The 22,843-nt window shown below is 39.9% G+C and overlaps 1 protein-coding gene across 3 annotated transcripts in view; it reads left to right on the top strand.

The window, feature by feature from the left end:
* Positions 1–22,544, top strand: part of lrrc4ba (leucine rich repeat containing 4Ba) — a 45,869-nt gene extending 23,325 nt beyond the window's left edge. For all 3 annotated transcript variants that reach the window (XM_028043023.1, XM_028043025.1, XM_028043024.1), the window contains exons 2-3: positions 12,180–12,716; positions 17,266–22,544. In XM_028043023.1, the coding sequence (XP_027898824.1) occupies positions 12,465–12,716; positions 17,266–19,203 (2,190 nt within the window). In that variant the 5' untranslated portion in view covers positions 12,180–12,464 and the 3' untranslated portion in view covers positions 19,204–22,544. The remainder of the gene's footprint in view (positions 1–12,179; positions 12,717–17,265) is intronic.
* Positions 22,545–22,843: the final 299 nt, after the last annotated feature.

Below are 22,843 nucleotides of genomic sequence, written 5' to 3'. Positions count from 1 at the left end.
GGACAAGCAAGACGGGCTTGGAGAGGGGCGGAGAAACATTTTGGTTTGGGACTAATTCTGCTCTCGTCACCATAAGATAAAACTCTGCATCTGCAACCAGAGTTACAGTAAAACACGCAGAGCCTCACGATTGTCTGTGAAGATGCGTATCTCACTTCCAACGCGCTGCAGGCTCATTTCATCTGGAAACGGGGAGAAATTCATCACCTCCGCCCCTTTCACCCGCTTTACATCCTTCCTGCCTCATAATGATATCAGCCATCAGGCGAGCATCGGTTCAAAACGCTCGGAGAAAAAAAAGAGAACGCGTTTCTATAAACCTGTAATTGCAGATGAAATTACAGCGTGCAATATTAGGGAAAAAAAAAAAATCAATGAGAACAGTGGAGGTGTTGCACCTGTAACACATCACTGGCCTTACGAGTCATCGATTCACCTGTGCGAACACCTCAGGTTGTTGTTTCAGTCGTCCGGGGGCCACGGCTCGTCTCCTGCAGGGAGCCAGACATGAATCAGGGGGAAGGAGGCTGTTTGTACGGCGTTAGTCAGCCGGCTTACAGTCAGCGTTTGTGTTCGTGGGCTCCAGCGTGACGTCAGCGATTCATTCATCAGCGAGGCCGGCGCTCCTTTCTCTGGCTGAGAGGAGGAGGAGAGGAGGCGGCGGAGAGCAGGGCTTCCTCCACTCCTCCATCCATGATCGTCACAGATCGCTGTACCTACATCTACTCAGTTACTTTTACTTTAATCATTTTATTTTGAAGTATTTCTACTCTTTACTTTCTGGATTTTTCTACCCGCTGAATGAAAATCAAACATGTTTTAACCAAAGGTTCACCAGACATGGACACACACCTGCAGTTTCTGTTAAAGTTTAATGAGTTTTTTATTAAAAGAAACTGATTTGGGAACAAAATTATTTTGCCTGATTTTGTTATTTTTATTACTTAAATAAATTATTGTCATTTTGGGCCTTGAAATACCCAAATTTCCACTTAACTCTATATTTTGCTGCATCTGGTGATGCAATTTTTAAATATTAAATGACTGATAATTTGATCAGTTACTCAGTACTTGAGTACTTTTTACAAGCTTTTTGGTAGATTTGAAACTTTGAAGCATTTGCTAGCTAAATTATAGATCAAATACAGCAACCAGATTGGCAGTTTAACCTCAGATAATATTTTCCTACCATTTAAAAGAACCTTAAATCTGCACTTTAAAGAAATTACATGTGTTTGCTTAAATCTGCTGACCTCTGAAGCTGCACTTTGCTCTGTTTCTGTCTGATTCGTCTTTTCTTCCCAACAAACTCCACAAGTGAGGACAAACAGGATGAACTGTTGGCTTGACATCTACACCAGATGCTTGTTAATGAGACTTGGGGCCCAAAGACGCTGCTGTACTCTAACACTGAGCGTCGGCGTTTTTATTTGTGTAAAACAGTTCAACGGGAAACATAAAAACATCATACAGTCACCAACAAGCAATAAACATTTTGTCAAAAGCCGTCAAGCAAATATATTGATAAATGTTATTATGAATCAAATGGGTTTTTAGCCTTGATTTAAAGGAGCTCGGTGTTTCGGCTGTTTTGTTGTTTTATGGACGTTTGCTCCAGATTTGAAGCTGAATGCTGCTTCTTCATGTTTGGTTCTGGCTCTGGGGATGCAGAGCACACTGCAAAAAACCAAAATCCTACCAAGTATTTTTCTGGTGCAAATATTTTAGTACACTTGAAATAAGACAAAAACTTTTCAGCGAGATACTGGAACTTATTTAGGTCAATAATTTATCAATAATGATGAAAAAGTTATAGTTCCACTGACTTTTTTATTTTATTAAGATATTTTTCCTATGTTAAAAATGGAATAATATTCCAGGGAATCCTGTTAAAGCAAGTATGTGCATTATTTGTGGCTAGATTACAATAACAAATTTTACTGAACAATCAATTGTCCTAGATGCTATAGTGATAATATTGTTGTTTTGAGACCATTTGCATGTACAATAATTGCAATAATGGCATAATAATGCAAGAACAGATTCTCAAAGATCAATAAACTTTAAATTCTAATCAACATTTGACACTGGAACTGGAAAATATCCAAAATAAATAAACAAAACAGCAGAAACAACAAATAAAATGAATCATGAAGTCAAAATTATCCTTAAAAAATGGCAGGTTGAGACCAAAACACCAGGCTGAAGAATCTTATCTAGTTTTAGGTAGAAAGAGAGAAAAAAATAAATCATGCAAATGGAAATTATTTAATTCGTTTTAATTTATCATGCGATAAACTAGACTAAAAGATACTGGTTTTACAGTGTGCTCTGTATCCCCAGAACCAGAAGCAAACATAGAGAAACAGCTTTCAGCTTCTATGCACCACAAATCTGGAACAAACTTCCAGAAAACTGCAAAACTGCCGAAACACCGAGTTCCTTTAAACCAAATCCCTATCTCTTTTTTGTCAGTTTGTTTTGTCTTAATTCAAGTTTACTAAGATGTTTGCAGTAGAAACTAGATCAAAAATACGTGGTGCGATTTTGTGTTTTTGCAGTGTAATAGTTTTTATTAAGTTTTCTTGTGGATAAAAGGCCAAAACTCATAAAATAAATTTGTTTCCCAGATATCCAGTGACGTGTGGACTAAACCGAGCCTGTGTTCCTTGGTAAAGTCCTTTTTGGACTCCTGACCCACTAAACTTTATTTCCCAGGAACTTGGTAGAGATCTGAAATGACTCAACCAGCGGCGAACGAAGAGGAAACAGGATCTGAAATGGTGAACTCCAGGACGAAACCTGCAGGCGTTGCCTCCAGGTGGCGGGGGCGGCAGTCATTTTTTGTTTTTGTTCACAGTGAAGCGGTGAAGGGAGGAAGACGGGCGGTGGCTCCGGGTCCTCGCTCCGGCGCTCTTTAACTCACCGCCTGCTGCAGCCAATTAGACTCCAAGCGTCGCACGAGACATGCGCCGCAAATTCTCCAAATCGTTTTTTTATGACCGTTTGCTGCTCGGACTGTTGCCGCCAATATCGATGGCGTTTAGATAAAAGGAGGCAATTTCCCTGCGAACGTTATTTTGCTCTTTTAAGGCTGCAGCAGATTCAGTGGTGAAAGTCCACCAGGTAGCAAAACGGCTAATTGCTCTCAGGGGAATCTGGTCATTGAATTTAGTTCAGACTGGAAGAATCAGATGCTGTCGCCAATCCACACTCACGATATTCATCTTCTTCGACGTCAACCGCGGCAATCTGAAATCTAATCAAATGTGAATTGATTAGGTTGATTGAATAAACCGACTAAATCAGCAGCTAACGTGACACAAATTCTCCCTGATGTAGGGGAGGAATTAGAGCTGGTTTGAGCCATAAAACAAACAAAAATGTAAAACAATTATTCTATGGGTATTGATTGTTTTAATGATCTCACTGGACATAATGTAACATCTAAGCCTGTCAATTATACTGGACGATAAATTGTCCCAGCAGTTATCGCGATAAACGATAATAATATTGTTGGTTTGAGACCATTTTCAAGTCAGATAATGGTAATAATGGTGTAATAATACAAGAACACATTCTCAAAGACAAATAAACTTTAAATTATAATGAATATTTAACCCTGGAACTGGAAGATATTTTAAATATGCAAAATAAAACAATCCGGTCCGGATTGTTAGTTATATTTATTTTTTTTAAGGTTGTCGGCTCGAGTCGCCTTAATTTAGCAGATGTCAGACAGGAAGGTGAGAAAGGATGAAGACACAGGGCAAAGGTCAAACCCTCCACTGTTCTTTCTATAAAAGTATCAATAAATATTAAAATCAATTAATCGCATGTTAAATTGAAATGAGCTCAATAATTTTCATTTGCATGATTTATTGTTTTTCTCTTTTCTCTCTTTTTACCACAAACTGGATGATAAAAGTCTTCAGTCTGGTGTTTTGGTCTCAACTGAACCTTTTTTTGAAGGACAATTTTGTTTAGAGACTTAATAATAAATTTTTTATGTTTATTTCTTTTGGATGTTTAAAATGCTTTCCAGTTCCAGCTTTGAGAATGTGTTCTTGCATTATTATGCCATTATTACCATTATATTATGTGAAACAAAACAACATTATTGTTTATCGCAATAACTTCTGGGATAATTTATCGTCCAGTAAAATTTATTATCCTGACGGAGCGAATAAATATCAATAAATTACAGACTAGTGGCACAAATCACACTTCTTCATGTGACTGGAGTCATAAACAATCGCGTTATAAATGGGAATATTTTCCAATATTTGTGTTTGTGGGTCTATTAATGCTGTCATGCAGTCATACAGTTACCTAAAAGTAGAATAAATAGTTCTTATCGTCACTTTAATCGTTCTCATAATAGATCCGCAGCATGTCGTGATAAACCTTCAGTCTGTCGCTCACCCTGATAAAGCAGCAGCAGCTGTTGGGCAGTAAATGCAGATGCTTCCTGATGCTGGTTTCATGAGTCGAGGTGTTTGACAGCAGATTTTCCTCCTAAAGCTTCAGAGACGCGGCCGACTGGAGGGAAGTCGCCGCATCAGAAAAGGTCGTGGCTCTCTTCCCACTGCACACATCGGACATGATGAGCTCTCCTCGTCTTTTTTCCTCCTTTTTCATTGCGGCTGCGTGAGCTGCCATCTTGGTGTGTGCCAGCTCATTACTGGTGGGCCTCCACGCTGATGTGCAGACAGGAAACTGGAGAGCAGGACTTTGTTCCTGTCTGCTTGACTCGCTGCGTGTCTCTCTGTCTCCTCTCGTTTCGCTTCGGAAATTTTTAAACTCATGTCATACTGGAGCGTATTACTGTAAAAAAATAAATAAAATCATCCAACTGTAGATACAAGCATAAAAATGTGTGTGATTTTTGAATTTCAGGATGACGGCCATGTTTCAAGATGGCCGCCTTTTGGTTTTTCAGCTACAATATTGAAAAAAAATTCTAGATGTTTCAGAGACAATGTGGCCGATTCTTAAGAGCAAATCTATTCAGTCAAATTCTATTTATTTATTAATGTTTAGAAATCTAATTGCATTTTCTGACCCATTTGAAAGAAGTTTTGTTTTATTTTCTACATGTTTCCCCATAAAATCTTACCAAGTACCTTTGGTTTAGATTTTAGCACAAATATCTTAGTAGACTTGAAACAAGACAAAACTAACTTAAAAATGACTTCTCAGTAAGATATGGGAGCTTGTTTTGAGTCAATAACTCCTTAATATGGTGAAAAAGTTCAAGTTTCATCGGTAAATTACTAAACTTATAACATGGGAAAAATGTTTTGTTATAAGTGAATTTATCTGCCAATAGAAATAGTCATTTTTAATGAATATTAAGGAATTATTGACTTAAAACAAACTGAAAAGTTACTTTTAAGTTAGTTTTGTCTTCAAGTGTACTAAGACAAAAACTAAACTAAAAGTACTTGGTAAGATTTTATCTTTTTGCGGTGCAAGGAAGTCCTCCCATTGTTTTTATCAGTTTCAGTTTCTCTATTACTTATTTTACATTGGCTGTTCTCCTAATTGCATTGACTGAACAAGTTAAAGTTGTTTTCACCGGTTTGACCAAAGCTTGTGAAGCTGTTGGTGTATTTTAAGTCTGCTAATTAGTAATTTGACACATTTATACCCGCATAAAAAAAAAAGAAACTTCAGATATTGGTAACTGTATCAGAAGGTAAAAAAGTGGATCTGTATTTCAAACCATTTATTGTCACTAAATATTACTAATTTTCATGTCACATCAAATGTTTTCCACTATGGTTGTCCTATCCATACAACTTTAGAGTAATGATGTGTAGTGTTAGTATAAGTATTTATGAAAACTTTAAAACGAGTTGCTAAATAGTAAAATTTGAAATGTAAAAATATTTACTTATTCAAGTTTTCAGCTCCAGTAACTTCAGCCTGTGAATATACACTAATTAGCTTTGACTGTTTGGATCAAAATATATTCAGAGAAGCCAAACCTGTTGGCTTACAGAGGAAAACGGATCCGGTGCCCGTGAGTAGGAAGCTGGTGGTGAAAACCTCAGACGTTCTGTAGGATGACACTTCCAGGTTGGATCTGTGGGAGGATGTTAGATGTTACATATATTAATGTAAAATACTTCTAATTAAAATGTCAATAACAGAGCTCAAATTATTTAGCTTTTATCAACTTTGCCAAACCCAGAAAATACTGAAAATAATTTGTAATGAAGTTTTACTGAAGTGTTTAATAATAATCTGTAATACAGCGGCTTCATCAGCAGCATACTAGTTGCACTTCACATCAAATCAGATTTTGTAGCATCTCAGGAAAATTTTAAACAGCTACTTTTCTAACTTCCTGTAACCACCAGCTGTGCTGCGGTGCTTAAATTTAGCTAGAAAGATAATATTAGTGATTGCACACAATAGAGCGACTTTGCTGGCTCAAACCACAGTAACAAACATCAGTGCATTAACATTTACGTACATTCATATTTGATCAATTAGAATATATTTTCAGACTCGTTTATTATGTTAAAATCACAAAAACTGTTGATGTGCAGAAAGTTTCATTCATGAACATAAGAATTATAAGAAGGATTCTTATAGTTTAAGCAAGTTCTAGTTTTCTTTGAGTTGAATACAACATGATGCATATTTTGAATTAAAGAGTTAATTTTCTAAATCAATGAGAATCGATTATGGAATCGGTATTGATAAATTCTTAGTGTTGCACCGATTGCAGTTTTTTTGGCCGATTACCGATCTTCAAAAAGCCTGACCTGCTGATTCTGATTTTGATACGTTTTTATTTTGTCTGTAATGTCGCTAAATATAACAAGAAAAATTGGTGAAAGTGGGGCAGCTGTTGTTAGCGACAAACGTGCAGACGTGACCTGGTGGGCGGGGCTAATGGTGCGTTCACGCCAAACGTGTGTCGAAAACGCGTCCGACACTTCCAGCTCTAATCGAGCTTTGAGAGGAGCCGTTGTTTTCCGTTGTCCGTCTCTTTGTACAATGAAACTGAGACAGTGACACCAAACTATGAAGCAGTGAAGCTCCTGCAGTCATAACGCAGAATCAGACGAACATTTTGTGTTCAGTTTCTATTAAACAAACAACGGTGGCAGCTGATAGCAGCACGATGCCTGTTGGAGCTTCTTTCCTTGTTTTCTCCTCCCAGTTACTGTAAACAAGGGCGGATTAAATATTGAGTGTTCTGGTTTTATTTACTGAATTATCTGGGGTTTAAATTCCCCAGATAATTCAGAGGTGTTGTGAGTTTGGTGAGTTGTTAGCGCTGTTTTCCTTTCACTTGAGCCCAGTTTGACAACCTGCTAACCCGCATTGGTGCCTGCATCTCCTGGCGGGACACCAAGCACTGGCCACTGCGTCACGTAGATGAGTCTCTCTGATTGGTTGATGTGCCGCGTTGGGCGGCGAAAGTTCAGATTTTTCAACTCCAGCGTTGGACGTGTTGGACGCTCAAAATGCTTAAATTGCGCAGCGCTTGGCACACGAGATGCCCTCGACGCGCCTCCACATCGACTTTGGATGTAAACCAGACGCTCTTGATGCTCAAATTGTGTTTGGTGTGAACGCATCTTAACAGTCAAACCTCTGACTGTAGGGCGGAAGAGAACAGCGGTCGATTTTTAGACATCTGAGGTAGAGAAGATCAGTGGGTAAGATCGTCTTCCCATGTAAATATCGGCCGATCTCCCAAAATTAGATAAATCTGTGCACCTTATAGTTCCGATCAGTTCCCTAGCAGAGGGGCTGCAGGAAAAGGAGCAGCAGCGCATATTAGCAATCAACTTACTGACGTTGATCCTGGTAAAAATGAACCAAAACTTAAAAACAACCTTGACTTTTCGAGCGTGTGACTCTCTGCTGATTTTAGCGTCATCGCTGTAGCATCCCTGCCGCAGTCGCTGGCGCCGGCTGCTTGTGGCTCTTCTTCGTGGCTTTCATTTTTTTATCTTTTTATGGAGAGTTGATGTCATTCAGACTTTGGTTTAGGCCTCTTGTGTATGATTGTGTGTATAGAGTGCTAATGAGGGGGGAACGGGAGGAGGATGCGGAGTCGGTGGGATGCAGCTGGACGGAGCGGGAGACTGTGGTGAATAGGTAACCATGGCAACTCTGCTGGCTAAGATTTAAATGTGGAGAGAGGAACGAGAGAACGAAAACGGGGCGAACGAAGATGGAAACTGCAGCGTGAATGTTTGTAAGAGAACGAGTCGGGGTGAGGGGTTAATGTGCATCATTGTTGCAGGTTAATTTTTCATCAAACTACAAGGTCAGTGCAGCATTTACCCTGCACAATGGACGCCACAGTGCTCCAAACAGGGCAGGGGTCAGAGGTCGGGAACGCTGGAAGGGGGAAAGGATTCGGTTTCGAGCTGGAAAAGGAGGAGAGGATGAGTTGGCAAGAGTTTTCAGAGAAAAAGATTTTTTTCTGTCCCTTAAGTACAATATGGCCACCAAAACAACTTAGAATAAAATAATAAAATATTTTATTTACACAAACAACAATATGTAAGAGTCAGAAATTTAATAATAAATCAGAATATAAAATGTCAAATTCAACAAAAAAGTAGCAATAAAAACCATTTGAAATGAACATTAAAACATTTTACAGATTGTTTGTTGCAGTTTATTCGGTAAATGTTTAGCCAATGTTGATTTATTTCACTTCTACTCCTAATTGACTGAACAAATTAAAGTTGATTTCACATGTTTGACCACATTTGTGAAGCTATTGGTGATTTTAAGTGAACTGTACGGGTGCAGAGTTATGAAATACATTTAATTCACTATATTTACATATGTGTTTTTAAAAAAAGAAAGAAAAAAAAGAAACATTTAGAGTCAATTCGGCTGTTTTTCTGTATTGGCGTAAACTCAGATATCTGTATCTGAGTTTACGTAAAAACTCAGTAAAACTGAACAGTAAAACTGTGGAAGTAAAACAAAGTGAATCGGTGCGTCCTTTGAGTTCACTCTGCTCATCTCTTACTGAGATTTAAATTAGTTTCATTTTAAGAAACGTTTTGATTAGAAATCATAGTAAATAAGAGAGGGAACATTTTTCACAGCCCTGTGTGGAGAAAACGCAGCGTAAAAGCAGAGTCAAGAAATAAACTACTTACATTTACATCTACTTAAATAACTTAATTGAAAAAAAATTTACTTTTAGTAGTATTTTTACTAAGCTGTACTTTTTACTTTTACTTGAATAATTTTATTGTGAAGTATTTCTACTTTTACTTCAGTAAAGTTTCTGGATTTTCTTCCCACTGATTGAAGATCAAACATATTTTAACCAAAAATTCACCAGACTCGGACACACACCTGCAGTTTCTCTTTAAGTTTAATTAGTTTTATTGAAAGAAACTGATTTGGAACTTTTTTGTTTGATCTTTTTATTTTTATTACTTGTATGAATTATTGTCATTTTGTCCTTAAAATTGCAAAATTAACTTTATATTTTGGTCCGTCTGATGATGTAATCTTTAAATATTAAATGATTGATCATTCGATCAGTTAATCGGTACTTGAATAGACTTTTTACCAAATACTTTTTTACTCTTACTTAAGTAATATTTTTTTTTTTTGGGCGGTTACTTTTTCCTGTAACTTGAGTAAAACATGTTGAAGTTACTCTGGGTAATATTTTGGCCACTCTGCCCTCCGGAGTGAAAGTGTTTACTGTTTTAACGTGACGGCCTCTGGCCTGCTGTCAGCACCAACTAGTCTCACTCTCTGCGATGAACTCCCTCCTCCCAACATCAGAGCCACCATCTTAACCTCGGCTGTCTTTTTTTACACCTTTCCACTCAGATGATGTCTACCTGAAATAGCTCTGGCACTTAAACCTCGCTGCGCAGAGGGAGAGGAGGGTGCAGTGTGTGTGTGTGGAAATTAAAACATGTGAAAGAGGTGTTCCAAAAATAACACTCTTTCTCCATCAGTATCGGCGGCGGCAGCGGGGGATGCAGATGTTGTAGCAGTCGCCGTCTCCGTGCCGACTGCTGCGCTGCAGCTTGCGGTCCCACTGCTGCTGCAGCTGAGATGCTGTCGCCTGTGTGATTTATCGCCGTGTCCTTGTGTGCGTTTTAATGTCATTGAACTTCGTGTTATTGATCAGTCGACCAATCGGAGCCCACCTCCCCGTCTTCTGGAGGAAAACTCCACCTGTTTCATATTCATCCCTGTGTGTTGTCTTTTAGCTCCATCTCTTCGTTTTATGTGTTGTCATCCTCCTCCCTCCATCTCTGTCTGCTTTATATTCATCTCTCTGTTGAGCCTTGCTCACTCTTCTGCTCTTTCTCTCCCAGATTATTAATATTAATATCTCTTATTTCCTCTTTTTTCCCCAACTACTGATCTCTTTTCTGCTCCTTCCACTATTTATACCTCCATCCCTTTCACCCAGCCTTCCCTCCATCTGTCTCCATCTCCATTTCTTTCTTCTTGTGTCTCTCTCTCTCCGCAGCTGTTCAGTATTCATCTATTACTGTACTGTTGATAATTCCCTCCTCCGCCTGCAGCCATACAGTCATTTATCAGATTAATAATCCTTCTCTTCTTCACAATCTCTGCACCCCTTCCTCAGGATGCTCAGCGTGTCGGATGGGTTTGTCCCATCATTACAACCATCATCATTACTAACCGAATGCCCTTATGTTGGACTATTGGGGTCTAAATAACCTGCAGGGGGGGCATTCTTGACCGGTCATCTATTAGTGGTAATGTGCAGCGGGCTTTTTGGCTCCGTCCTGCGGAGCCTTTAACGCCGCGCTCACACAGGAATGAGATTAGCATTTTGGTCTGCTGCGGGGAAAATGCCACGGGATTGGGCGGGCTTATTGTTTTCAGGGTTTGGACCTTTTAATAAGTCTGAGTTTAATTGCAGTTGATAAGTGTGGCATGTTCGCACATCAATCCATCGTTGTCGTATTAATTGTTATACCTTGGTATAATTAGTGTTAACAAATGAGAGCGGGGCAGAGATGGCTGGAAGCCGCTACCTCACCCTGGTGATGTTATTAATGGCTCTCAGAGTTGGGACCAAATGTCTCGTTGCACCCTGTCAGCACCGTTATGTTTGGCTTTTTAACTGATGGTTTGTTCACAGCATCATATTTCATTATTTTTAGTAATTGAAAACAGCAGATTTTCTTTAAAGTCCTTCATTTTAAGCCAGTATTCCTGATTGATGCAGATGATTCTTCAGTCGGTTCATCAACACTTGTGTTATAGGTCATAAAACGGGACCTATTGGTCAAACGTTTTGCACATTTTTGTGCTTCAACTTGCGTCACAACTGCTCCTAAAAACAACCCAACCGACAACCAACACCAGACGTTTTTTGGCAATAAGTTAAAAGTTTTTTGGTTTCTGGAAAGTGAGTTGTTTCAAAAACGGCAGTGAAGCCCACCCCGTTACCTAGCAACCCCAGCAGAGTTCCACCCCGTTACCTAGTAACCCAAACAGAATTCCGCCTGTTACCTAGCAACCCAAGCTGAGCTCCAGCTCATTTGGTCAGCTGGTTTTATCACTGTGTTCGCTGTACAATGGCTGCTGGAAAAGACAAGTGTTTTGTTGTTGACTTACCATCCAGAAACCTCTAGCTGTTATTTTTTTTAAATCAGATTCATATAATCAGACTTTAATTTAGCCTGATGATTGTATTTTTTATATTTCTTTCTGGAAGAACCAGCCAGATAACCAATTTTCTGCAGAGACTCCATGAGTTATTTTTTCCATCTATAACAGTTTTGGGTTGAATTAATGATGCACATCCATGTCAAAATGGATTCTCTTTAATGTTTACTTCAGTCGGAAAAACCACATGTTTCCTATTTACTCTGCATGTTTTGTTGTCTAGACCTTTTAACAATTAGATACACCAGAATCCTCTTGCTGTGCGATGGGATTTGATTACTGGCAGAATATCTGTTCAGGGATTATGTGGGATTTGATGTGAGCAGCGCCACAGAACTTCTAATACTTCTGACAGATTTTTTTTTGACAATCCCTCCCCTGATAAGCTCCACTGTCGATGTCTTGGTATTGTTTGTTTTGTTCGATGTGTGCTGGTGAAGACACAAAGTGCAGTTTGTCTCTAATATCTGCTTCTCTCTCTCTTTTTCTCTTTGTTTTGCTCATCGCAGTAACTCCTGGGCTCTTCTCACTTCACAAAACGCCTCACTCAAATCTCCTGACAGCCCAAGGAAAAAAAAAAGAGTAGCATCTGTTTATCTGCATACTTCTATGTTCAAGAAACAGGAGGAGAAAACAGAGACTGACAGAGGACAAATGAGATCTCAGAGGATGTGGAATTAGAGGGAACAAATTGATACCGGAGGACCGAAGGGAAAGTGAACCACAAATCCACCGACGTGGAGCCACCTCACCTGTATCTCCGGATTAAAGAGCAGGGTCATGTCCCAGTTGCCATGCGCATTGCCACGCTGACCTGCCTTTCCGGCCCTTCCCCCTTCCTCTTTCTATTGGTCCATCTGCTCCTGCGGCTCCTTCTCATCCTCCACGGGCCGCAGTTAGCGGGAGCCGCCTCCACCTGCCCTTCCCTCTGCACGTGCTCCAACCAGGCCAGCCGGGTCATCTGCACCAGGCAGAACCTGGAGCAGGTGCCCGAAAGCATATCAGTCAACACGCGTTACCTCAACCTGCAGGAGAACTCGATACAGGTAAATACCGCCAAAACCAGGTCGCCTTTGAGCAAACATATGGAGACAATTAATGTTTCTGTCCTTTTAATATGACTTATGGTTTTCACACAGTGACCAAATATTTGACCTATAGAAGTTCATATTTGTCTCTCAGATTTATATAAACAGTGGCAGCAGAGGCTCCTCCCCTTCCCTGAAAAAAGCGGGAATCACCATAGCAACTAAGTACATGTTTGTTTTTCCTTGGTTGTTGCAAATCTCTAAGCTAAGTTTGTTTCTTTTAAAAGGGACAATGCATTTTAGTGAATATACTGTATATGTAGGCCTATATATATATATATATATATATATATATATATATATATATATATATATACATATACTGTATATATACAGTATATATAAACTGGGAATAAACGTTTTCAATATTTACGATGTTTCACAAACAGCGCAGTTGTTTCTCGAAATAGTGGCAGCAGAGGCTCCTCCCCTTCCCTGAAAAAGGCGGGAATCACCATAGCAACCAACTACCCATTTGTTTTTTGTACAAGTTTTTACATAAAAAATTGCTTCAGTTGGGGACAAATATTGCAACATTTGTTACATTTTCAGCTGCTGCGGTTCTCTTTCACACTGTTATGTGTCATCCTCACCTGTGGTGGTGCTAAAGAGCTACTAACCAAAACAACACAAAAACCTCTGAAGTTTACCAAATGTAAACAAAAATGGAGCAGTGTCAGATTTTAGCGGTTGTAGGATTTCTCTTTTATCTTTGGTAAAAGTCTTCAAGTCATTTCTCCTTCTAGCACTGAACTACCATGTTTGTTTTGGTTGTATTTACCCAGAATGCCTTGCGGTATTGTTCTCTTCCTGATTTTGGAGTGGCATCCGGTCCACTTGGCGTTCACATAAGCATTTGATTGACGCCAGAGTTCACTTCAAACAAACCAAGACTGGGGTTTACAGCTGGACCAGAGTTGCTGTTTTTGGATTTGATTATGCATTCACACATCCCCAATAAAACTGGACCTTCAAAGCAAACAAACTAAGGTTTAATTATAGAGGACTAAACAAAGCTGGTGTGAACACAACCTAAATTTTCAACAAATACAGTAATGAGGAGTGCATCATTACCAGGCAAAGTCGATCTGCAGTTTGGAGTTTGGAACAAGTTACTTCTATTTAACAAGAAACAACATAAATCTTTATGTCATCTTCCTGTTTAGATTACATCCTATTACATCCTGTATATGTGCCTTGACTGGTTCTGTGAAAGGTTCTTGCTTTTAAAAAATGACATTGGCTTTGGTTTCATAAAACATTCCCTCAGTTCAGCAGACGCCTGTGTCCTTTTCTGTCATTTTAACCTCTTTCTCCAGACTCACTTCCACAACACGAAGCAGCCTTTTGTATACATTACCAATTTATCTGGAGCGCCAAGATGGTGTGTGGCTGCAGGACAGCAAGGCCAGGTTGCTTAACCTCAGACCATTTATATATATATATATATATATATATATATATATATATATATATATATATATATATATATATATACGTACACTAAGCATAAATTCATTTTCTTCATATATGAGGAAACTGAATTTGTGTTCAGTTGATTCCTCTGCAGTTTTGTTGTTGTTGTTGTAATTGGATTCATCCTCATGTTGCTGACAGTGTTTTGTTCTTTTGTGGTTTTTAGATTAGTTTCCGTTACATTTTATCTCCTCTAATGAAAAGCCAAGAATATCCTGGAGATTGTTAAAATTTTCCACAGCATCACTTGTAACGTTGGAGAAAACGTCTTATTAAACATTATGTGATGTTAACGGAGCATAAATGGGACATTACGCCACTCGATTTAGACGCTGAGGTTTAAAGGGAAGCTGTTAACAAGCAGGCGAGAAATAAAGAAATAATAATAACTGTATTTATTGCATCTTGTTTTCAGCCCAGAAAATTTGATTCGGTTTGCTGTATCCTGCAGCTCCGCTTGAAATGATTAAAAATCTAAAAATGTTTTAACACCTGAAGGCATCCTAGATTCAGTGGCTTATTTTTTCCTCCACTGAGTACCCTGAGAGTAAAGCCTTGACAGCTTCCACCCCCTCTTAACATCCTCACCCTCCTTCCTCTCGCCTCCTCCCCTCGCTGCCTATCTCCCTCCCTTCTTCTGCTCCAAATACAGAAAACGCAGCGCTCCCACTCAGGACACACACATAATAAACCGGAGAAGATTTCAGGCTCTTTCTTTCACCTCCTCTAACTTACTCTGTGTCTCGTATTGTGAAATGTTCTCCTGACTTAGAAGAGCGCAGTTTGGAGCTAAAGGCCTGATTCTGCCTCCTTTGTGGATGTAAATAGGTCTGGTAGTTTCTGACGTTGTCAGGCGTTCCTGGTCTTACGCTTTTTAGTGCGTTTGTTAACATTTACTGTAAAAAACACAAACTCTTTCCAAGTCATTTTGGTCTAGTTTCTACAGCAAATGTCTTGAAATAATTATTTCACTAAAATCATGGGAAAATGTCTTGTTATAAGTTAAATAATTTGCTAGTGGAACTAGAACTTTTTCATGAATATTAAAGAATTATTAAAAGTTACTTGTATGTTATTTCTGTCTTATTTAAAGTGTGCTGAGATATTTGCACTACAAACTAGACCAAAATTTTGTGTTTTTGCAGCGTGTAAGCCTGCGGCAATAATCAATTAATCAATTAATCATTCATGGTTTCAGTTTGTGATGTTTCAATGCAAAAGCACAAAATCTTTCCAAGTATTTTTTACCAAGTGAACAATTTCTTAACGAAAAAGTACTAGTATTTCACTTATGGTGCTGTTACTGTAAGCGAAATAATCTGCCAATGAAATGTTTTCATCAGTATTAAGGAATTATTTATTTTTAAAAAAGCTCCTAAATCTGAAAAGTTACTTGTAAGCTCATTTTGTCTTATTTCAAGTGTGTTAACTTATTTACTCTACAAACTAGAACAAAATTACTTGGCAAGGTTTTGTGTTTTTGCAGCATTATTTCCTTTTTCATTTATCATTTTTGCTTGTTGCGTTTTATTTTGGATATCTAAAATGTCTTCCAGTTTCAGCTTTAACGTGTTTTGTGCAAAATTAAAGTAAAACTTTGTGCTTTTACAGTCTGTTGAGACCGCTGATTCCTTCTGGCCTTCAGTTTTCTGTTTGTGCGGTAATAAGCAGCTCAAAGTTTGTTTTATTTTCTCTGCAGCCAGCAGAAGGTTGGACACACCTACTCAGTCTGAATTAATGGCCACAATTAGCCCGAGTGTGGGCGGAGGGGAGGAAGGCACGGTCACTGTCACTCCGCCTCAGTCGACATGCTAGGAGGCTGATTTGCTGCGTCAACGTGCAGTTAAATGCAAACAATAAAACTTCATTTGTTTGCAATCTTTAAAACAACATGAAGGGCTCTTTTGTAGTGGAAATGTATTGATTTGGATTTTATTTCCTCAGTATTTATCAGCATTAAGGAGGTTAATAAAAAAGCTCCCAAGTACAAGCAAGGTACTCCTAATTTGACTGAAACTAACTAAACATTGTTCAAGAAGTTTAAATTCTTTAGAAAAAACAAAGAAATATGGTGTTATTTATGTAAAAAAGTAGTGAGAATATTATCTTTAAATTCATGAGTCACAATCAAAACTTAAGGTTTCATCAGTGAAGCGATGCAGTTTTGCATATTCTGCTTAAGTGTGCTCATGTCGATTCCTCCTCGGGCGAGGGCTTGTGAAGTTCATCCGTGATGACGTTGTTGCTGTGCGAACACTGAGCAATGCCTGACCTTTTGCACATGCACTACACAAAGGTCAAGTTTGTGTGTGGTGGCGGCCGCCTGACGAATGCGTCGCCTGGCTGGGCACGGCTTCACAGCGCGAGTCACAGTGGAGCCGGTCAGCGGGGCTCCACTTACAGTCCACAGACACTCATGAAATTAAAGTAAAACCATAAAAAATTGTGCAAAAAAATTAAGCAGAAGTATAAATGTCTAAATGAGGTAAAAATGTCAAGAATTAAACTGTACTTCTGTCCCAAATAGTGAGATAAATTTCATATCTGTTAGCTAAAACTCGTCCTGCTAAGATAGTTTACATACACGAAATAAAAACACGTTTTTCCTCATTGTTTGAAGTAAAATCAGACAAAATTTCTCTAGTTTTAGATCAGTTAGGATTACAAAAATTATTTTTCAGAATATGTCAGATATTTATTTATTTATTAAGTTTACATACATTTCCTCATATTTCCTCATATTTCCTCATCGTTTGCCTAGTTGTTTTTTGTGACCAGGCAAAAAATATTTAGCAAATCAAGCTAATGTGTTTCTTTTTTGTCACCATGACCTTTTCTGTAAAACTGCTGTTCTATGCAAAACATTAACTTAAAATCATTCACTTGCGTTTTGCTTCATGTAATAGTAAGAATTTACTATGTGATCTCGTTTGCTGATAAAAACTGACAAGTTTTATCTGTTTTAATTTTTGTAAGTTACATGTCCTCATACTCATATTTTCAGTAATTCTAATTTCTTCTCTCCCTCCAGGTCATCAAATCCGACACCTTCAAGCAGCTGAGGCACCTTGAAATCCTCCAGCTTTCCAAGAATCAGATACGCCAGATTGAAATCGGGGCATTCAATGGCCTCCCTAACCTCAACACGCTGGAGCTCTTTGACAACCGCCTCACGTTGGTGCCAACACAGGCCTTTGATTACCTCAGCAAGCTACGGGAGCTGTGGCTGCGCAACAACCCCATTGAGACCCTCCCGAGCTATGCCTTCAACCGCGTGCCCTCCCTGCGTCGCTTGGACCTGGGGGAGCTCAAAAAGTTGGAATACATCTCTGATGCGGCCTTCGTGGGCCTCGTCAATCTACGGTACCTGAATCTGGGCATGTGTGGGCTCAAAGACATTCCCAAGCTGACGCCTCTCGTGCGTTTGGAAGAGCTAGAGTTGTCGGGGAACCGTCTGGATATCATTCGTCCGGGATCCTTCCAGGGACTGGTGTCTCTTCGGAAGCTGTGGCTTATGCACTCGCAGGTTTCCGCCATTGAGCGCAATGCCTTTGACGACCTGAAAAACCTGGAAGAGCTTAATCTGTCCCATAACTCACTGCGCTCCCTGCCTCATGATCTTTTCACACCCCTTCACCAGCTGGAGAGGGTACATCTCAATCATAATCCCTGGGCCTGCAACTGTGATGTACTTTGGCTTAGTTGGTGGTTGAAGGAGACGGTGCCCAGCAACACCACCTGCTGTGCCCGATGCCATGCTCCGCCACTACTCAAGGGCAAGTACATTGGGGAACTTGACCAGAGCCACTTCACCTGCTTTGCTCCTGTCATTGTAGAGCCCCCTACCGACCTCAATGTCACCGAAGGGATGGCTGCTGAGCTGAAGTGTCGCACAAGTACCTCTACAACATCAGTTAACTGGATTACGCCCAACGGCACGCTGATGACTCATGGGTCTTACCGGGTGAGGATATCCGTTCTTCACGATGGCACACTGAACTTCACAAACGTCACCCTGAGGGATACGGGCCAGTACACCTGCATGGTCACCAACGCTGCTGGAAACACCACAGCTACCGCTGTTCTTAACGTATCTGCTGCTGATGCCAGTGTCAACTACACCTATTTCACCACCGTTACTGTGGAAACGGATAACGGAGGAGCTCATGATTATGCACAGGTTGGCATTGAGGAGGCCAGCATTCCCATTCCTTCGGACCTGTTGCCAGAAGTGGTTCCTACCACCGCCTCCTCTCTGGCTGGCGGCTGGTCGGCCTCCTCTCCCCGGACAACTCAACCCACGTTCACTGTGCCGTTCACGGAGCCGGGATTCTCTGGCCTGGACGATGTGATGAAGACCACCAAGATCATCATTGGCTGCTTCGTAGCCATCACCTTCATGGCAGCAGTGATGCTGGTGGTGTTCTACAAGCTGAGGAAGCAGCATCAGCTGCACAAACACCACGGCCCCGCTCGCGCCATTGAGATCATCAACGTGGAGGACGAGCTGGGACCTGGGGCAAGTGGCCGGGGCAGCGGTATCTCCGGAGGATCAACTGTGACACAAAGCTCGGGCGGTGGAATAGGCGGGAGCCAGAGTCTTCGGTTGCACCACCCGGAGATTGTGAACCTACCTAACCTGGCACGATCGGATCACCTTAACCACTACTACAAAACACATCACTTCAACAGCAACATGATGGGCCTGGGAATGGGCACAGGGTCAGGAGTGGGCCTCAACAACAACAACAACCCTTCGCCGTGCTCTCAGTCGCAGAGCATATCCTGCTCCCAGGTCCCTTCCAGCACCGGTGGGGGGACGTCCACTGGTGGCACCCTGCCCTCCACCGTAGCCCTGCCTCAGCTGGGTCTACATAGCTCTCTGAAAGGCCTGATGGGAAAAGGTCAGAACGAGCCGCTGCTTTTTAAGAGTGGCTCAAAGGAAAATGTGCAAGAGACTCAAATCTAAACAGGTTTGAGGTAAGACAGAGTAGATGTTAAAGAGAGACCATTTGAGAGTGATTGTAGCCCAATGTCGTTATGGACAATCTTTAGACAGGCTCTACATAACCTTTATTTTGTGGTGGCCCTTTGTTAACAGATAGTAAGACAAAAGGAGACAGTAGACCAGTCCCACAAACAGCATTTGCACAGTCCCAAATGTCAGAATTACTCATTGTGTGCAGCGTGATACGGTCTTTGCCAAAGCTCGAGATCAAGCCTTTTCTCTCGGCGGACAGATGTGAACAATGTAGTGAGCCCTTCAAGGATGTATACAGATTGCTTCATACATTTCCAGATGCATTCAGTGTATATATTTGGAGGGAGACGTGATATTGGCCATTGAGCACATTGTCAGATTAGTGTTTGACAAAGCCAGGGAATAACAAACAATGATTTGTGCGAGCGCGCAGTCCCAGGTTTTCAGAGGAAGCGAAATGAGAGCAGAGCAGCAAAGGCCGCTTGGAATATCGGAGGAACAAAAAGTGGTTTTGCTCTTCGCTTTATCACTTCTTTTCAATTTTACACCTTACTGGTTACTGTCTTCTTTGGGAGAGGGGGAATATCATGAAGGAATAAAGGACAAGATTAAGGAGATATGAAAAAAAACTGAAGTTACATATTATATATACCGTAAATATATTTTCATTCAAATAAATAAATTATGAAAAGTCTTTATCAAACAAATGAGTGACCACGACGACGACTCAAAGATATATATATTTAAAAAAATAAAATGGAAAAACATGCCCTGTCGTTTTAGTGGAACAACCTGGTTACTACTTTTCCGAACTGCTTTTCCTCTGGATAAACGTGAAACAGCGGCGTTACACGCAAACCTGGCAAAAACAACAACAAAAAAACAGAAATTATTTTGGTGTCGACTCTTTTTTTGCAGCCGTTTTCCCTCCCGCCTACAGAAACAGGGTCTTTTGATAATGCAGATGTTCTGCTCTCTGCTGCAAAACCACAAACACATCAAACATGGTGGCACTAATAATAATTATGACGGTAACAATGATAACAAATTTAGCTTTATTTGTCATAAATGCATTTAAAATGGTGGAACATTGAAATAATTGGACATGCTAATGACATTAATGTTACTGTGCTATCATTATTGCTCACCTGAGTATTATTGTTACTGCTGGAGCCCACAGGTGACGGAGAAGAAACATTTTTTTCATTTGTACATGACGCTGACCTCATTGGGCAGATTTAAGAGAACTCATCAGCAGGAATTGACCCGGCTCATAAAATGGCTTCCTCGACCCCGGTTGACCCCGTCCGATGGGACCCTCACGCTGTCTGACATTACGGACGAAGACTGCACCTTTTTGCAGAGTGGATTTGATGGCAGCAGGGGGTGAAAATGGATGGACATTTTTTTAAAAAGGTAAGAGACGCTGGTCTGCTGGAGGCTGAGTTGCATTTGGTGCAGAAGTCAATGGAGGGTGAATTTTTTTCTAAAGAAAAAGGACAACTAAATGACAAAAAAATAGAATCTTATAGATCTATTTAAAAAAAATGAAACAAAATTATTATAAGTGTTTTTCATTTTTGGTTTTTATCTAGTTTGATTTGATTTGATTTTTTAAATCACGTGTTATCTTTATTGTAATATTGTTATTATTATTAGCTGATTACGCTGAAAGATGTTCTGTTAGCAGAGGTCACTTTGAAAAATTAAAAAAACTTGGCACATAAAAAAAAAGGCAGTTGAAGTTTGTGAAAATTCGGTGGCTGTTTCCTTTAATTATTTTATTTTTTCGTCACCCTCTGATCAACTATAGTCGTCGTATCACGGTTTGTACCTGTAGCGAATGTGATTATTTTTTATTTAGGTTTTTTTCCTGTTTACATTTTATTTCTGCACAGAGGGACAGGAAAAAAAAAAAAGGCTCGCCGTGCATATTCGTGAATGTCATCGCTGACCGTTGTGCTCAGAGTGTGATTCTGCTATGTCAACGCCTCGTTGCCGTGACAACGCACTAATGCGCCAACCGGCGTCTGCCCCCCGGTTCACCCACTTGTTTGTCGCGCTCCTCTGAAAGGCGCCGCGTCTCGGGGAGCCGGCCCGCGTTCCTTCAGTGGCAGCAAATCAACCTAAGCATTAGAGCCATGTCCTCATGCTAAACACCCTCCGCTCTTCCTCTTCCTCCCTCTCGTCCTCCTCATCCTCCGCCCCAACCCTCAGCATCCTGCCATCAGGTTTCCCTGGCAACTGTTGCTGCTGCGACAGCCCCTTATCACAGCGTCTTGATTTGGGTTTTGAATGCTAAGCAGACGAGAGCAGACAGTTTAGAACTTCATGTTTTGTAAGTACACAGTGATTACCATTTCACACCAATATATTTTAGCAAGCTGCTAACTCTTGTACATTTACTTGAAGATGTAGCTGCAATACTGCATTAGCTGCGTTAAAGTCACACCCAGGTGGAAAAACTGAATGGTATAAACTAAAATCTGCAGACAAGTTCAGTTTAGACAAAGAAATCTTGAAAATATCATCTGCTAAATCTTTACTTCTTGTCACTTGAGCATCACATTTATTTTCATAAATGCTTAAGGCTCCAATTGCACAAAGCTAGCTGCGCTAACCCTAAAGCACAAGTCATAAATATTAGTTCTGCTAAAGAGCTGTACCAACATGGTATTTAGCAGAAGCTAATGCTAAAGCACTAATCATAAATATTAGTCTAGCTAATGCTATAGCACAATACCAATAGCAGTAGTAGGTAGCAGTAGCTAATGCTATGACATTAATCATAAGCATTGGTTTCACTAGCTTAAGCACTATACCATCTTAGTATTTAGAACAAGCTAATGCTAAAGCACCGCTAAACATTATTTCCACTAGCTTAAGTGCTTTATAAAACCATGGTTTTTAGCAGAAGCCAATGCTAAAATGCCAAACTCAGCTGTGGTGATACCCATCTTGTGTCAATGTCACGTTTTGAAATGCAGTTATGTCGCCCACAACAGGATCAAATTAGTTATTTCATACCGACCTGTGCGGTTGCACTTCAGGAAGTGATTCTTTGGAAGTTATGGTTTCAGTTTTATAGTTGTTGAGAGTTGCTAAATGTAGCAGTAGCAGAACATTAATAGATTTTTAAACCATTTACTGAAGAGCTACAGCGATGCATTCTGGGTACAGAATAAATATCCAAGCTTCTTCATATGTTTGATAACCAGAGGTGGGAAGAGAAGCCAAAAATAGTACTCAAGAGGAGTAAACATATTTTTACTCAAGTAAAAGTAAAAAGTATTTGGTAAAAGGTTTACTCAAGTACTGAGTATCTGATCCAATTATCAATCAATTCAAATTTAAAAATTACATCCAAAATATGAAGTTATGTGGAAATTTTGGTATTTTAAGGACCAAAATGAAAATAAATCATATAATTATGTAATGATAAAATAGCAAAATAAGGCAAAAGAAAAAAATCCAGATAAGTTTCTTTCAATAAGAAACTTGAACAAAAACTGCAGGTGTGTTTCTGTGCCTGGTGAATTTTTGGTTAAAACATGTTTGTTTTCATTGAGTGGGTAGAAAATCCAGAAATTTTACTCAAGTAAAAGTTGAAATACTTCATAATAAAACT

Source organism: Xiphophorus couchianus, chromosome 16, assembly GCF_001444195.1.
Source record: "Xiphophorus couchianus chromosome 16, X_couchianus-1.0, whole genome shotgun sequence".
NCBI lineage: Eukaryota > Metazoa > Chordata > Actinopteri > Cyprinodontiformes > Poeciliidae > Xiphophorus > Xiphophorus couchianus.
This window is presented reverse-complemented; position numbering and strand designations above follow the sequence as displayed.